The sequence below is a fragment of the Pongo pygmaeus genome, chromosome X (genome assembly GCF_028885625.2).
Source record: "Pongo pygmaeus isolate AG05252 chromosome X, NHGRI_mPonPyg2-v2.0_pri, whole genome shotgun sequence".
Taxonomy (NCBI): Eukaryota; Metazoa; Chordata; class Mammalia; order Primates; family Hominidae; genus Pongo; species Pongo pygmaeus.
Genome location: NC_072396.2, coordinates 45,543,420 through 45,561,834, shown reverse-complemented (window position 1 = coordinate 45,561,834; position 18,415 = coordinate 45,543,420). Strand labels below are relative to the sequence as shown.

Below are 18,415 nucleotides of genomic sequence, written 5' to 3'. Positions count from 1 at the left end.
TCTAGAAAATATAAAGAAATCTCAAAATTGAACAGTTAAAAAAAAAATCCAACTAGAAAATGTGCTAAAGACACGAACAGACATTTTACCAAAGATGATATACAGATGGAAAATAAGAACATGAAAGATGTTCAGGCCAGGTGCAGTGGCTCACGCCTGTAATCCCAGCACTTTGGAAGGCGGATCACCTGAGGTCAGGAGTTCGAGCCAGCCTGGCCAACATGGCGAAACCTCATCTCTACTAAAAATACAAATATTAGGCGGGCATAGTGGCGGGCGCCTGTAATCCCAGCTACTCAGGAGGCGGAGGCAGGAAAATCACTTAACCCCAGGAGTCGGAGGTTGCAGTGAGCCGAGATCGCACCATTGCAATCCAGCCTGGGCAACAAGAGCGAAACTCCATCTCGGAAAAAAAAAAAAAAAAAAAAGTTCAACATCACTAGCCATTAGGGAAATACATACACATTAAAACCATAATGACCTATCACTACACCCTAACAAGAGTGTCAAAAATAAAAACAGCATGAACACCAAATGCTGGCAAGGATGCAGTGAAACTGGAACACTGATACGTTGCTGATAGAAATGTAGGTAGAGCAGCTCCAGAAAACAGTTTGATGGTTTTTATAAAACTAAATATGCAACTACCAGCAATTGTACTCTTGGGCACGTAGCCCAGAGAAAACTTATGTTCACACAAAAACCTGTACACAAATGTTCATAGCAGTTTTATTCACAACAGCCAAAAACCGGAAATAACTCAGATGTCTTTCAAAGGGTAAATGATTAAAGAAACTGTGATGCATCAAAAAGGAACAAACTGTTGATACACAATACAACTTAGATAACTCTCCAAGGATATCTGCTCAATGATCAAAGGGAATTCCAAAAGGATATACACTCTATGATCCCACTTACATAACATTCCTGAAATGACAGAATTATACAAATGAATTTGTGGATAAATGGGTTAGTGGTTGCCAGCGGGTGGGAAGAGATGAAGGAAGGAAGTAGATATGGCTATAAAAGGGGAACAAGACATATATTTTGGTGTGGAACTTCTCTGTCCCTTGTCTATATTTCAATATCAGCATCCTGGTTGTAATATTGTACCACAGTTTTGCAAGATGCTACAGTTGGGGGAAACTGGGTAAAGCACACACTAGCTCTATTATTTCTTAAAAATGCATATAAATCTACAATTCTCTCAAAATAAAAAGTCAGATTTTTAAAGTAAGTCAATAGATAAGTGTTGCCATTTACAGAAATATATGCATGATATCCAATCTGTCATGTGATGTCCATTTCTGTAAGTAAGGACAATCAAGTCCAACAAGACAAAGAGCCAAAAAACTTGTTAGATTGTTAAGGACTCCAGCTTTCCTTCAGATAGTTAGGACTCACCTCTTTTCATAGAATCATGACTATTTAAGGATTAGATAACCTATATAGCCTATTAAAAAGTTATCCTCTGAATGTCTGAATGCTGTTTACAACATCCTGGCCAACAGGGTCAATGCACAAACCTGGGCAACCTCAAGGACAGAAGACTTGCTTAATTTTATCTATCCATTTGTCATCCTTGAAAAGCTGATTTAAAAAAAAATTTTTTTTAAGTGTTTCCTTTAAGAGTTATGAGTTATACTCTGAATCTAACTTACAAACTCCAAATCTATCTTTTTAACTGATAGATTTATAATAAAAGTATAATCATATACACACAGACACACTCACACAGCAAAATCCAACAATAAAAGCTTACTTTTGGCTGGGTGCGGTAGCTCACACCTGCAATTCCAGTACTTTGGGAGGCCAAGGTAAGTGGATCACCTGAGGTCAGGAGTTCAAGACCAGCCTGGCCAACATGGCGAAACCCTGTCTCTACTAAAATTACAAAAATTAGCCAGGCATGGTGGCCAGCACCTGGAATTCCAGCTACTTGGGAGGCTGAGGTGAGAGAATCGCTTGAATCCGGAAGGCAGAGGTTGTAGTGAGCCAAGATTGCGCCACTGCACTCCAGCCTGGGCAACAGAGCAAGACTCCGTCATAAATAAATAAATAAATAAATAAATAAATAAATAAATAAATAAATGCTTACTTTCAATAGATCAGAAAGTGTCTCAGCTGATGCCAAGCGACTCTTGCTACTCTTAGGCAAACTAAGGATCCTTACTCATCTTTGTAATATCCACATGCCCAGTACCTAATATATACTTATTCAATGTGATATTTCTTATCAATTCATACCTGAGAATTCACTTAACTTTGCCATCACATGAGTTCTAGCAAGCAGGAATATACAGTGATTATGCCTAGAATTTTAAACATCAGATCTGACCTAAGAAATAACAATCCCAACTGTAAGAAAGAAGTGGTTTGGGGAAGTCAAAACACTAAAGAAATACTTTCAAACCAGTCTAAAACTAACTAAATGGTTAATCTTATATTAACAAAAACATGCAATCTAGATTAACAAAAGCATACAAATCTCAATTTCATTATGTGCGTTCATTCAGTTTCTGGTCTTAAAAGCTTGAGGCTAAAATCAAAGAAAATTATAATCTAAAACAAAGTTTAATTGTGCCCTCCTTCTAGGTCAAAATCTTCAAGAACTGAGTCAACCCTAAAAATACAAATGAACAACTAGCTACAATTTTGGTGCTATACAGTCATTTTGGAAATTCCTAATTCCTAGCCCTTCATTTTAAGAAATGGCAAAACTGGTGAAACATAAAAATTAAGTGATTGAAATACACAGCAGGTCCTAAAACTCAGGTCTCCAGTTCTCTTCTTTTTTGAGAGGGAGTCTCGCTCTGTTGCCTAGGCTGGAGTGCAGTGGCAGGATCTCGGCTCACTGCAACCTCCACCTCCCAGGTTCAAGCAATTCTCTGCCTCAGCCTCCCGAGTAGCTGAGATTACAGATGCCCGCCACCACGCCCGGCTAATTTTTGTATTTTTAGTAGAGACGGGGTTTCACCATCTTGGCCAGGCTGGTCTTGAACTCCCAACCTTATGATCCACCCGCCTCAGCCTCCCAAAGTGCTGGGATTACAGGGGTGAGCCACTGCACTCGGCCAGTTTTTTGTTTGTTTTTTAAAGAGACGGAGTCTCACTGTATTGCCCAGGCTGGAGTGCACTGGCACAATCATAGCTCACCACAGCCTTAAATTCCTGGGCTCGAGCGATTTTCCCATGTAGCTGGAACTACAAACGAATGCCACCATGCCCAGCTAATCTAAATTTAAAAATTTCTAGAGACCAGGGGTCTCTCTATATTACTCAGTCTGGTCCTGAACTCTTGGCCTCAGGTCTTCAGTTTTCCAATCTATTGTTCTTCCTAGGTATAACACCCTCCCAAGCAAACCAGCATTTTGAGCACTCAGGCTGAAGAAACAATACTAAAGCCTATTAACTATGTTAATGGCGACTGTGCTTAGGATATTTTTCCAGTTAAAGCCATAGGTTCTCCAGGATCAATCCACATTGTCTTCCCCTAGCATCCTTATTATTAATAGAGATTCTGAGAGAATATGTGATGTGGCCACAGAACACCACAAAACTATGTGGCAAAATCCATGCCATTTTAGTCTAACCAAGCCAGTAGTTCTAAAGCTTTTCTTTCTCCCTGACACACTCACATCATTTACACCTCTACCCAAGAATTAGTAAACTAAACTAGCTTAAAATATTGAACTAATATCCATAGTTGAGCTTCAAGGAAGATTCCCTATACTCTCTGAAATCATATGTAAAATGTATATAGCTAAAGGGTTACTGACACTCAAGGGGTAAATGACTCCAAAAAAGCACTACTGTCCTAGCTCTATCACCAAACTTTTCATCTTTATAACAAAAATAAACATATTCTGGGCTGGGCATGGTGACTCTTGTCTGAAATCCCAGAACTTTCGGAGGCCGAGGCAGGTGGATCACTTGAGGTCAGGAGTTTGAGACCAGCCTGGCCAACATGATAAAACCCCATCTCTACCAAAAAATACAAAAACTAACCAGGAGTGGTGGCATGCACCTGTAGTCCCAGCTACTCGGGAGGCTGAGGCTGAACCCGGGAGGCGGAGGCTGCAGTGAGCCAAGGTTGCACTACTGCACTGCAGCCTGGAGGACAGTGAGACCCTGTCTACGAAAAAAAATATATATATATTCATCTATAAGTTAACAAACTAAAGGCTGTACTTTTTTGAACTAATCAAGAATGCAAATTTACCTATTTTCTCTTTTCTATAATAAAAACCAAGAAGAAATAATGAAAATAAATGAATCTTACAAATACAAGATAGTAAGTAGGCCGGGCATGGTGTCTCACGCCTGTAATCTCAGCACTTTGGGAGGCAGAGGCAGGTGGATCAACTGAGGTCAGGAGTTCAAGACCAGCCTGGACAACATGGTGAAACCCTGTCTCTACTAAAAATACACAAAATTAGCAGGGCGTGGTGGTAGGTGCCTGTAATCCCAGCTACTCGGGACGCTGAGGCAAGAGAATCGCTTGAACCCGGGAGGCGGAATTTGCAGTGAGCCGAGATCCTGCCACTGCACTCCAGTCTGGGCAACAGAGCAAGACTCTGTCTCAAAAAAAAAAAAAAAAAAAAAAAAAAGATAGTAAGTAGTATAACTATGGCTACTTCTTCTATACACATTTACAGAATGAATTAATATTCATGGGGCCTGGTAATCAGTCAGAGCAATAAAACCAAAATATGAAGGCAAAATTTGCCTATTCTTCCAATCAAGAGTTCACAGTAGGCCAGGTGCAGTGGCTCACGCCTGTAATCCCAGCACTTTGGCGGGCCAAGGCGGGCGGATCACGAGGTCAGGGGTTCGAGACCAGCCTGACCAATACAGTGAAACCGTCTCTACTAAAAAAATTAGCCGGGCAGGGTGGCGCATTCCTGTAATCTCAGCTACTCGGGAGGCTGAGGCAGAAGAATCGCTTGAACCCGGGAGATGAAGGCTGCAATGAGCCGAGATTGCACCACTGCACTCCAGCCTGGGCAACAGAGCAAGATTCCATCTAAAAAAAAAAACTACCAGTATTTTCATATAGCAAGAGGTAAAATTAACAAAGCATTTTAACAATATACAGTATGATCTCATTTGTGTGATAAAAATATCTAACAGAATATGCTTAAAAGTGAAAAGCTACCCAATAAACTTTTATCAGTGGCTGCCTCTGAAAAAAAGAACTAAGTGAGTGAGAGATGACGTAGGAATTTTTTTTTTGAGACGGAGTCTGACTCTGTCACCCAGGCTGGAATGCAATGGCGTGATCTCAGCTCACTGCAACTCTGCCTCTGGGTTCAAGTGATTCTCCTGCCTCAGCCTCCCAAGTAGCCAGGACTACAGGTGCCCGCCACCATGCCCGGCTAATTTTTTTTGTATTTTTAGTAGAGACGGGGTTTCACTATGTTGGCCAGGCTGGTCTCGAACTCCTGCCCACGTGATCTGCCCGCCTTGGCCTCCCAAAGTGCTGGGATCACAGGCGTGAGCCACCATGCCCAGCCGGAATTTTTTTTTTAATATTTGGCCATACTACTCTTCTCTGTATTGTTCCAATTTTAATATATGTACTGCCAAAGCAAGCACAGAGGGTGATTTTCACGGTACCATCCTTTCTGTAACTTTTCAATTTTGTACTATGTGCAAGTATACCTATATTCAAAAAATTGCATGAAGGTACTTCAAAAGTCAAAGACAATATCATGGCTGCAATTAGGATGGGGGCAGTGGGGATGGAGGGAAACGGATTTGAGATTTGAAATGTAGGCCAGGCACAATGGCTCATGCCTGTAATCCCAGCACTTTGGAGGCCAAGGCCAGAAAATCACTTGTGTTCCAGAGTTCAAGACCAGCCTGGGCAACACAGCAGGACCTCATCTCTAAAAAAAAAAAAAAAAAAAAAATTAGCCGCACGTGCTGGCACATGCCTATAGTCCCACGTAGCTGGAGTGGGAGGATCCACTTGAGCCTGGGAGGTCAGGCTGTAGTGAGCAGTGATCATGCCAATGCACTCAGCCTGGGTAACAAAGTGAGACTTTGTCTCAAAAAAAAAAAAAAAAAAAAAATAGAAATGATGAGGTCTGGTGATTAGGAATTGAGAAAAAGAGATGTCAACAACTATTCCAAGGTTTCTGGCATGGGTAGTGGTAAATGACATTTACTAAGACAATGAATATTAAAGACAATTATAAATTCAGTTTGCATATGTTCAGTTTGAGACACCTTCAAGATACCAAGGTAGTCAAGCAGGCAGTTAAACATGTATGTAAATTGGGAACAGGGTGAGTAAAGAGGACCTAAAACACAGCATCCTTGCAAAGACTGAGATGTTGTCAGATACAAAGTCAAAGTAGCAAGGATGTTATGAAAGCCAAGAAAAGGCCTTTTTCAAGAGCTCGTAAGTCTGCCTCCATCTCACCCCATTCCTAAACCACAGCCTTAGTTTAAACTTGTCTTTTCCAAGACGTTACCATTATCTAAGATATTATCTTATACTGAGCATCTTCCATGCACCAAGCCCAATGCCACACACTACATTTTTTCCCCTAACACAAAATGCAATAGTCTGCAGGAAATGTATTACTACTTCTACTTTACAGATGAGAAAACTGAGGCTCTGAAAGATGCTTGCTTGCCCAAGGATCACACATCTAGTAAGTGGTAGGAACAGAATTCTATCCTAAAATTCATGCATTGCTATCTACCCATTGGTACTGAAGTTCCTTTCCCTTACACCATATCCTTCTCACAGTGGCCAGTAATATTCCCATAAAACCTACTTCTGGTCATGTCACTTCACCTGATTAGAGAGTTCAGTTTAACAATGCCCCAAAACATCCTATGGCCTATAGTGATGGGGCTTCTCACATGCTCAGTTATCTTTTCCCAATCCCACTGAAACACGCTACCCTCTACCCATACCTGACTATTCACAATTCCTCAAACACCATTTAACTTTATACCTCTAACTCTTTTTTTTTTTTTTTGAGATAGAGTTTCACTCTTGTTGCCCAAGCTGGAGTGCAGTGGTGCAATCTCGGCTCACCACAACCTCCACCTCCCGGGTTCAAGCTATTCTCCTGCCTCAGCCTCCCAAGTAGCTGGAATTACAGGCATGCACCACCACACCCGGTTAATTTTGTATTTTTAGTAGAGACGGGGTTTCTCCATGTTGGTCAGGCTGGTCTCGAACTCCCGACCTCAGGTGATCCACCAGCCTCGGCCTCCCAAAGTGCTGGGATTACAACAGGCGTGAGCCTCCATGCTCAGCTTATACTTCTAACTCTTTACCCTCTTTTTCCTCTTGCTACGTCTACATGCCTGGTAAATTTCTACACGTTTCATAACCAAGGCTAAATGCTCAATCTTTGTGCAGTTTCCCTCAGTCACTTCTCCAGTCAAAACTAACTGCTCCAGGCCAGGCGCGGTGGCTCACGCTTGTAATCCCAGAACTTTGGGAGGCAAAGACAGGAGAATCACTTGAGGCCAAGAGTTCAAGACCAGCCTGGCCAACATGGTGAAACCCCATCTCTAATAAAAATCAAAAAAATTAGCTGGGCATGGTGGCGCACACTTGTAATCCTAGCTATTCGGGAGGCTGAGGCAGGAGGATCACTTGAACCTGGGAGGTGGAGGTCGCAGTGAGCCAAGATCGCACCACTGCACTCCAGCCTGGACGACAGAGCAAGACTCTGTCTCAAAAAACAAACTAACCGCTCCAGCCAGCACAGTGGCTCACACCTGTAATCCCAGGACTTACGGAGGCTGAGGCGGGCAGATACCTTGAGCCCAGGAGTTAGAGACCAGTCTGAGCAATATAATGAAACCCTGTCTCTACAAAAAAATACAAAAAAGTAGTCTTGGTGGTTCACGCTTATAGTCCCAGCTACTCAAGAAGCTGAGACAGGAGAATTACTTGAGCCTGGGAGGCAGAGGTTGCAGTAAGCTCAGATAGCATCGCTGCACTCAGCCTGGGTGACAGCTGACAGAGTGAGACCCTGTCTCAAAAAAAAAAAAAAAACTAAACTGCTCCAAAATGTGGAGAACTGTTGAAAACAGGAGTTCATTAAACTATCTTCAATACCTGTGCATACTTTAAATGATGCATAATAAAAAGTTTTAAATGTTTTAATTACTCTATCATTTCAGAGCTCATAGCACTTTGCATGTATCTTTATTATTATACTTACTACATCATATGATCACTCAGTCTGTCAGCCTCTCCCAACAGACTGACTGCAGGGCAGAGGCCAGGTCTTATTGGTTGCCCCAGAACCTGACACAATCCCTCACCCACAGCAGCTCAACAAATATTTCACCAATCAATCAAGCAAAGCAAAAGCTTTTGTAGTTCTCATTCTGCTATTTGAAATTCAGAAACCTAAAATATTTATTTAACTACTGTATCTTGAAAACAAATTTTCCCTAAAAATAAAAACTATCCAGACTCAAGCAACTACGATTCATAAAGTTCTCAGGAAAAATTACCTCTTGTGTCACATATTATGTAATATTCTATCACAGAACACTATAGCAGTATCAAAATACAAACAAAATTCACATCACATACTCAGCTAAACATGTTTTCTACTCATTTTCCAAGCAATTATTTCTTAACTTCCATATAGCAAAAAACAAGGTCCATAGATATTTGAGATTAAAAAATTATTTTACATGTAATGAGGGCATCATGGTTATGCTTCAGAAAAAAATATCTATGGATTAATGATGTGACTGATTGCTGAGATGTGCTTCAAAATAACATGAGTGAGGGGCAAGATATATATAGATGAAACAGGACTGGTCATGAGTTGCAAACTATTGAAGCTGGGTGATGGTTGATTTTCAGTACTTTTTGAAAACACTGAAAATTTTTCCTAATAAACTTTTTTTTTCAAAAAGAAAAATCTAATGAACATGTAATAAATTTATAGTTTGAAAACAACCCTTTGTCTAAAACAATTTCTTCCACTGTTCTGAACTAAAATGAATTAGATGACCTTATATAATACCCTTAACTATAACCCCAACTTTCTTCCTGAGAATAAACTTAGCAGCAGCATCTTCTATTTATTCTAACAAAGACAAAATACTCAGCCAGGCATGGTGGCTCACTCACGCTTGTAATCCCAGCACTTCAGGAGGCCGACGCAGGGGGATCAACTGAGGTCAGGAGCTCGAGACCAGCTTGGCCAACACGGTGAAACCCCATCTCTACTAATAATACAAAAATTAGCTAGGCGTGGTGGTGCACACCTGTAATCTCAGCTACTCAGGAGGCTGAGGCAGAAGAATCGCTTGAACCCTAGAGACAGAGGTTGCAGTGAGTCGAGATTGCGACATTGCACTGCAGCCTGGGCAACAAAAGTGAAATGCCATCTCAAAAAAAAAAAGACAAAATAGTACCACAGAGAAAATTACAAAAAGCATACAAGAATACATTCACAATGGAATACCACCAACAGTTTTAATAATATATAGAAGTAAACAAATGATGGAATATAAGGAAGAAATAGGTAAGAGAAAAAATAATAAAAGCTTATAGAAGAAAGTTGCAAGCAGTCTACAAATTAGCTCAGAAACCTAAAACTGTCTAACAAGGGACTACTTCCACCCTTCCAGGTGACAGTTTTTTTTGTTGTTGTTTTTTGTTTTTGAGATGGTGTCTTGCTCTGTCACCAGGCTGGAGTTCAGTGGCACGACCTCGGCTCACTGCAATCTCCATCTCCTGGGTTCAAGCAATATTCTCCTGCCTCAGCCTCTCGAGTAGCTGGGATTACAGGCACGCGCCATCACACCCAGATAATTTTGGTATTTTTAGTAGAGACGGGGTTTCACCATGTTGGCCAAGCTGGTCTCGAGCTCCTGACCTCGTGATGCCCGCCTCGGCCTCCCAAAGTGCTGGGATTACAGGCATGCGCCACCGCGCCCGGCCCAGGTCACAGTTCTTAATCAGGTCCCAAGTATCAGCCTGTGCCAAATCAGACCCAAAAGTAAAGTCAGCAATGAAATGCTAAAGATCAAAATGAAGAATGAGCGCAGTGACTGTCACAAAGCCATCTAAAACACAAAGAAATAGGACCTAATTGGGTACATCTCTACTCCATTCACTCCTACCCTCACTGAAGGAACATCAAGTTCAAAAGTATCCCAACTTCAGACTGTAATTAAAATGCAAGAAGGCCTTTACAAGTATCTCTTCTAACTATAGACATGGTAATTTAAACCCATTTTTAGTCAACCAAAATATAACATTCTGGTGTACTCACTATCAGAGTGCCTTTTTTTTTTTTTTTTTTTTTTCCTGAGACGGAGTCATGCTCTGTTGCCCAGGCTGGAGTGCAATGGCGCGATCTCAGCTCACTGCAACCTCCGCCTCCTGGGTTCAAACAATTCTCCTGCCTCAGCCTCCCGAGTAGCTGGGATTACAGGCGCCCACCACCACGCCTGGCTAATTTTTTGTGTTTTTAGTGGAGATGGGGTTTTGCCACGTTGGCCAGGCTGGTCTCGAACTCCTGACCTCAGTTGATCCATCTGCCTCAGCCTCCCAAAGTGCTGGGATTACAGGCACAAGCCACCACGCCTGGCCTTATTGTATTATTTTTAAGGTAATATATGTCTACGGTGTTTAAAAAAAAAAAAAAAAGCAGTACAGAAATCTATAAAACAGTTTAAAATCTCCCCTCCTTCTCACCCCAAAAGTGTCTTGTACTCCAAGATGACCATTAAGTCATCTTGAGTGTCCTTCCAAACTCTGTCAGAGAATTTAAATTGACCCATGAACACTCATTTAAGAATCTCAAGTTAAGAACTCATAACAAGGTAAATATTACTACAAAATGAAATCAAAGAAGGACAGAACACACAGCAGATCATCCTTTGAACATCTGCTAAAAACTAAAATGTGATTTTTTTTTTTTTTTTTTTTTTTTGAGATGAAGTCTCGCTCTGTCGCCCAGGCTGGAGTGCAGTGGCACCATCTCAGCTCACTGCAACCTCTGCCTCCCAGGTTCAAGCAATTCTCCTGTCTCAGCCTCCCAAGTAGCTGGGACTACAGGCGCCCACCACCATACCCGGCTAATTTTTATATTTTTAGTAGAGACGTGGTTTCACCATATTGGTCAGGCTGGTCTCGAACTCCTGACCTCAAGTGATCCGCCTACCTCAGCCTCCCAAAGTGCTGGGATTACAGGTGTGAGCCACCACACCCAGCCTTAAAATGTGATTTTTAAATCATGTTTTCCTAAACAAAATTATAAGAAGACTTGCTAACATCTAAATCAAGAAATACCATCTCCAAGAAACACAATCAACAAACAATCCCCATCTTTAAGAGCCATTCTAACTTGTGAATTGTTAAATTTACCTTTCTCATAAACTTTCAGAGTATTTCACATTTTTCTTCTCCCAAAGATGGTCCCATGTTAGTCTTCCTTAAACTTATCTCACCCCTCTTAAAGAACTTAAGTTCAACACGGGCAAGAAATATCTATGCTATCTTCATACTATCTGCATAGAAGGCTTGCACTTAGTGTACATTAATATACTGTTTTAATTTACTGTCACGATAATTTACAAACCAACGTGGAAAACTGATAAAATTATATGTGAAGTTTTAATACGAGTACTTAAGACTGTCAATTATGCATTCATTAAATAAACTTTATTAATTAACTAATCTACAAATAATACATGTGAGTCCTAAACAGCCTAACCACCATTTCAATTCTTAGACAAACTGGTAGTGTTTTCTTAACATAAATTAGCTCTCTAGATAACACATTTCAAAAATATTATTAATAATGCAGTGTTATCAGTCATTAACATCAATTTCAAGGAGTTCAAAGCATCACAATGAATTTCAAAGTAAAAATAAACAGAAATCCTTTCAAAGATGCAGAATATTGGTACTATGTAAACAAAAACTAAATGTTACATAATTTAAGTCAGAAAAAAGACTTGCAGCTAGCCAAGCAATGAACTTTCATTTTGGTTTAAAGTGCATGACCTATCACTTCACCTCAGTCACAAAAATTCATCTCTCAGGCAGTTTTTCTTAACAGCTTAAGATATTGGCCAGGTGTGGTGGCTCACACCTGCAATGCCAGCACTTTAGGAGGCCATGGTGGGCGGATCACGTGAGGTCAGGAGTTTGAGACCAGCCTGGCCAACACGGTGAAACCCCACCTCTACTAAAAACACAAAAATTAGCCGGGTGTGGTGGCAGGCACCTGTAATTCCAGCTACTACTCAAGAGGCTGAGGCATAAGAATCACTTGAACCTGGGAGACCGAGGTTGCAGTGAGCCAAGATCACTCTACTGCACTCCAGCCTGGGGGATAGTGCGAGACTGTGTCTCAAATTAAAAAAAAAAACAAAAAGTATCTAGAGGAGGCAGTCAAATGCTCTCTAGTTATTTCAATTTGTAATTGATTCAACAGAAAGAACTATTCACTGAAAAAGAAAACCAGAACTTTAAAAGTGCCTGTTTATGTATTGCTGCAGTTCTAATTTGTGCCCAAATATGCAAACATGTTCTATGATCTTAGTATATCTGTATTACCAGGGACAAATCAAAACTTTAGGAAATACCAAGTATATAAGACTTTGTCCACGTAAAAAATTAAGACTACAAGTGTTCAGAAGACAATCTTCCAAACTAGAAAACTCTTTAAAACACAAAGCATGACATTATTTCCATGGTTACTTTCTTTTTTTGTTTGTTTATTTTTGTTTTTGTTTTTTGAGACAGGGTCTCATCATGACTTTTCTAACCAAAACACTAGCCATCTTTAGCACTGGAAATGAATTTACAGGTTGAGCATCCCTAATCTGAAAATCCAAAATCTAAAACTTTTTGGGTACCAACATGACACTCAAAGGAAATGCTCATTGGAGCATTTTGGAATTCAGATTTTCGGATTAGGGATGCTCAACTGGTATGTATTCTGCAAATATTCTGAAACCCAAAAAAATTCCAAATCCGAAACACATCTGGTTCCAAGCATTTTGGATAAAGGATACCCAACCTGTATCCCTTTAAGTGCCAGCAAACAAAAAGCACACATAAATGAGAATGTTTTTAATCAACATCCAAATATTACAGTTTAAAAAAGCCACCTCTAGAACTGACCTAATAATTTCCCCTACCAAACATGCCAGCAAACCAAATTTAAGAAAATATGTTTCAATGGATCTTAAACTACTTCTATTATCAAAAAAATTTAAAACACCAACTGTTTTAATGCTAATATGTCCTAGGGAAAAAAAGCACATACATTTTTAAGTGATATACAATCTATAACTTCTAAGTATTTTGTATAATCTTTCTACTAATAGAATTACCAAAAAAAATTCCAATAAGAGTATTTAACAAAAACTTAAAAATAAGATACTTTGTTCAAAACTGTGTATTTTAGCAATAGTTCCCTGACACAGATAAGATTCCCCAGTCCCCTAGCATTATTACTATAACTATACTTGGTAGTACTACTATATTTAAACTTACTACATTTATGGTATATATTCCTATATATTCTACTTTAACTCAAATCCTTACCCTACTTAAAAAAAAAGTAAACCCAAAAGGTTTTCAAAAATGTACTAAAAAAGTCACAAGTTAATTTCTGTTAAAATATTTTGCTTAGTTTTCAATAACTCCACTGAAATTTTAAAAATAAGAATCTAGAATCTTGAATTATTACATTACCAGAAGATTAAGGGTCAGCATTCAAGAGCAAACTGTTCAAGATCACGCTATATTACAAGAACTCTAATTACGCAGGCTCTAGCTGTTTACAACCTTAAAAACATTATCAAAAAATAATACATTGTATTAACTACTTTATTTTTTTAATCCAAAACCCCAGGCATTGTATACCAAATGGCCATCCTACAAACAAAAAATTCTTTCAATGACTCTAATATAACTGAATCTGACAAAAACATTTGGGAGACAATGAGAAATCAGTGGTTTGGATAAACTGCACACCTGGAAAAGGAATACACATATAGATATGTACATACGTATACATACGCATATACATATGTATACATATATGTATATAAGCATATGCATACTTATACGTATGTATATACGCATATATATGTGTATACATATGTATATACGTATGCGTATATACATATATGTATACGTGCGTGCATATATGCATATGTATATGTGTGTATATACACATATGTATACGTGTGTATATATGCAGATGTATACGTGTGTATATACGTAGATGTATACGTGTGTATATATGTAGATGTATACGTGTGCATCTACGTATATGTATACGTGTGCGTATATATGTATATGTGCATATGTTAAGGGGCAAGTAAGACACACATATTTAATGCTTTCAACTTTCTAAAGCTTTTAGGTCAAGAGTTTTTTTTAACATACAAATGTGAATTTTAAAAACTTAAAAGAAAATCCAATAATATACATAGGAATAAGAATTTTTTAAAACAAGTAGTAATAGCTAAATTTCTGCCAGAAAGGAAAAAAGTTACACAAAGTGCAGACTAAATTGGGGCCGGAAGGGGGTGGGGGTGGGGGAGGGGCATGGCAGGACAAAAATCAAAGCTAAAAAGGGAATTCTGGGAGTTATTCAATTCCATTATCTGCCCTCAGGTAAGTAGCCTAAACCTGCCCAGTGAAGAAAAGCCCACTCTTAAGACTTTCAGAGAATAAGAATTCTGAAACCAACATAGCTCAACATTCCACAAAAAATAAAAATAAAAAACAAAAAAATACTGCTTCGAGGACTGTTAAAAGAAGGATGAAACTAAATAATTCAAGACTTCCTACAGCAGGACTCCAGCTCATTCACTTCATTCAGAACCCAATTCAAACAGAGGGTGCAAAGTTATATAATGTCAAGCTTTACATTACACACCCCACTGGTATGTTCAGGCTCACAAAGATGCAACCAAGAACTACATGCGGTTGCAAGCACATATTACAGAATGTTTTATTTTAATGTTAAGGCTGATGAATCTTGTCCTAAGCAGGTAGGACACCTCACAAGCACTGAGTCTGAAGCAATGAAGATTTTTTTTTCTTTAGTTTAACAAACTGCTTAATCGTTCATCAAATTACCCCATATATCATGAAGGCCCCAAACACAGTGAACCTTCACTAGTTTTTCATTTTTAAGATGTATTCAAACATCAGGTAATGCACAACTTGCCAAGAATATTTGAAAATGGTTAATTTTTTAAAATTTAAACTCGTTAGTGCATAACTGCAGGGTTTAATATTACAATCTGAAATCCAATGTTAAGCACTATTCACCGTGAATCTATCTGAATATGAGCATTCTAAGACATAAAATCAACTAGCATTTTACACATTCTCAACGTAAAACATCAGATTCCATTTATTTTTTCATCACCATAACCAAAAGCAATCGATTTGGCCAAACTTTTCCACGTGAATTATCTTTGCAAGCAATTTTATCAACCCATGTTAGACCAACAATACTCCCTCCAAAACAAAATAATGCTCTTTAAATCATGTTTAATCTTTCATAATGACAACTTTGACAGCAGTCAAATATTTTTAAACAAAATACTTTAAATACTCAAATTGAAAAAAAAAAAACTTTAATGCAGGAGACCAACAATTACTGACGCTTAAATCTTTCCAGAGCTAGTCACTGTTCATTTTTACAGCAATAATTGTAATGAAGCCAATTAATACCTACGTAGTCAAAGTTTAATTCAAGTTTTCTGTATCGGTCAAAGGGGCCAGGCTTACTGAAAAGCATTATTTCCATTTAGTTTTCTGATCATTATATGCAATGTAACTCCTTATAATTACTTTGAAATAAAAACAAATGTGTAATTACAGATAAAAAGGAATTGACTCTGCGAAACCAAGCTACAGACAAAAATTCAGAACAACAAAAAAATCAACTTAAGAATAAAATGTTAGACTTATTTCAAACTTCCGTCTCAACTGCAACAATAAAGCTAGGTGTCAAATGCAAAGCTATGATTTCAGCTAGAAAAGAAAATGTCTAACGGATACAACATCCATAGCACACACACCAACTTTCACGGTCCCAATTACGAAGAAAGTATTCAAATACCATTGCAATCAGATTTTGGTCAGGAAATATAAACTGATGCATACAGATTGAGACTCCAGCCTTTGTTCAATAGCTTACGGATGGATAACTAAATGTGCTACAGGTTGATAAGCATTTACCAGGCTTATGCATGCTGCTTCCAAGCTTATGAAAGGTATAAGAATTCTATATGCAAATAATCTTTGGTAATTTTTTTTAAACACCACTAAGCTACACACTCCGAAGGAAAGGCTTATTCACGGCTACTATTTATTTCCATGTTTACCTCTACACCCTCCCCCTAACCCCCCCCTTCACTTTCTCCTCCCACCCTGTCCCGCCATCTTGGGCCGATAGGAGCAGCCATTACTTAACTAAATGACAGTGCCAACAACTTTCCACACAAATAAAAAGAGACTACACCCCGAATCCTCCCAAGCCTCCCCTGTCAGACACACAGGAAATTAGGCTCCAGGAAGAGAACACGTTTACAAATAACTACGGTATTTCTATGCCAAAAAGACCCAAAAAGTAAACAAGTCACCTAACTTCAGGTAACACACACTGCAATCGAGATACATGTCAACAGCCCAATGCAAACTCTTCACCGACCTAAAAACTCCGTGAAACTTCCCCCTTCTGGGAGCGGGGACACAAGAAAGCCTAAAACATTTGGTTAGCAGTAGGCATCACGAACAGCCTGCTTGAAGGAAAAGAATTTTTTTAAACCCGTGAGAGGCAAGTTAAGTCCGAAATTTGGGGAAATCTGAACACATTCACGATCCCTTGACCCTAAACAGGCACCTCGAAGATCATCGGCCTACCCCCAAAAAGCTGTAAAACAGCAGGCAGTTTTGTCGACCCAGTTGAGCCCGGCCCCAAAGCGATCCCGTCTCTGTTCCTCCAGCTACAAGAAGAAAAGAGCGATTTCGCAAGGGAGCAAGCAGGGTACCCGGGGGTGGGGGGAGAGCAGAGGCAGGAAATAGTTTTCCGGAAGCCCCTCGACCATCGTCCGCGGCCACAATGAGCGCAGACCCGGCCGCGGGGCCCGGGGCGAGCGCGGCGCCGGCCAGGGAGACGGTGTCCGCGCTCCGACTCGCGGCTGCCTTACCTTGCCCAGTAGGGCCTTCGTCCTGGCGCCATCTTCATGAAACCTCACGAACCCGAAGAGGCGGCTGTGGAGACAGACACAGTTTACTCGTTAACGCTCCGGGAACGCCACCGACCCGTCCCTGCCCGAGCCCGAGGCCCCGGCGGAGGCGGCGCGAAGAGCGCCAAACCGAGGTGCCCGCCCCGCCGCCGCCAGAGACAAGCCGCGCTCGGTCCTCCCGGGAGAGCGGCTACGGCCCGTCCGGAGCCGACCGGGCGAGTGACGGCGGCCCGTACCTGTCCAGTCCGCCGAGCGCCTCCCTCTCCTCGGCTGTCAGGCTGGGGGACGCCTCCTTGCTCTCGCCGCTCGCTTTTCCCGCCGCCATTTTCTTTTCCTCATCACCGAAAGCGGCGGCGGCAGCGGCGGCGGTAGCGAGCGACACTCCGCAGGATTTCATGGAAACGCAGCGAATTCACAACTCCAACGCCGACACCCCCCCTCGGACCGGGGCCCGCAATGACGCCCCCAATCTGCGCGCGGGACCAGCACACCAACTTTATCGCCGCCTCCTCCTCCGCCGCGGGCGGCAGCGACGAAAAATCCCAACGCGGCGGCGGTGAAGGCGGCGGCGGCAGGGGCTGCGGAGCCCCCGGGTCGGCAGCGGCGGCTTTCGGCTGTAGGGTCACATCGCGGGGTTGGGCAGGGGGCAGCCACAGGCGGGGACGGCGGGAACGGCCGGAGCGCGCGGGGCTGGGGAGCACTGGGGGGATTCGTTGGAGACACAAACTTCCCCGGCACCAGCACAAAGTTGTTGTAATTGTGTCACACAGCGAACCCCACGCCGCCGCCGTGACCCCCCCTCCCCGCCCGGCTGGCGCCACCAATCGGCGCGGCCCGCACGCCTCACGTGACCTTTGTTGACTCACGTCAGCCGTGGCTCCACTTAACTTGCTAGCTGCCCGAGCCCCGCCCACCGAGGCCGCCACCGAGAGGGGAGCGGGACGCAGGCCAATTCTAGCCGGTGGTTGGCTGCTGGGCGCGTCTGTCGGGGGAAGGGTTGTCACCGAGAGGGAGCTTCCTGTTAGGTTGTGCTGGTTAAATACACTGGGGCAGAGAATGGAGGGTCCGGGCCGTGTCACCTCGGGAACCGCGGCGGGCTCTGGAGGGGGAGGGGAGTGGTGGGGAAGGGCGAGGTCCGGCACCGCCCGCGGCGGGCGCGAGCGGCGGGCGAAGA

At 41.5% G+C, this 18,415-nt stretch overlaps 1 protein-coding gene across 16 annotated transcripts in view; it reads right to left on the bottom strand.

Annotated features, from left to right (window-relative positions):
- The window catches only part of KDM6A (lysine demethylase 6A), a 234,187-nt gene extending 216,141 nt beyond the window's left edge, over positions 1-18,046 (bottom strand). For 8 of the 16 annotated variants that reach the window (XM_054470665.2, XM_054470664.2, XM_054470667.2 and 5 more), the window contains exons 1-2: positions 17,478-18,017; positions 17,203-17,266 (exon numbers count right to left, since the gene is read on the bottom strand). In XM_054470665.2, the coding sequence (XP_054326640.1) occupies positions 17,203-17,266; positions 17,478-17,638 (225 nt within the window). In that variant the 5' untranslated portion in view covers positions 17,639-18,017. Of the gene's footprint in view, positions 1-17,202; positions 17,267-17,477 lie in introns of all 16 variants that reach the window. The other 8 variants (XM_054470668.2, XM_054470672.2, XM_054470674.2 and 5 more) reach the window with 4 other exon arrangements.
- Positions 18,047-18,415: the final 369 nt, after the last annotated feature.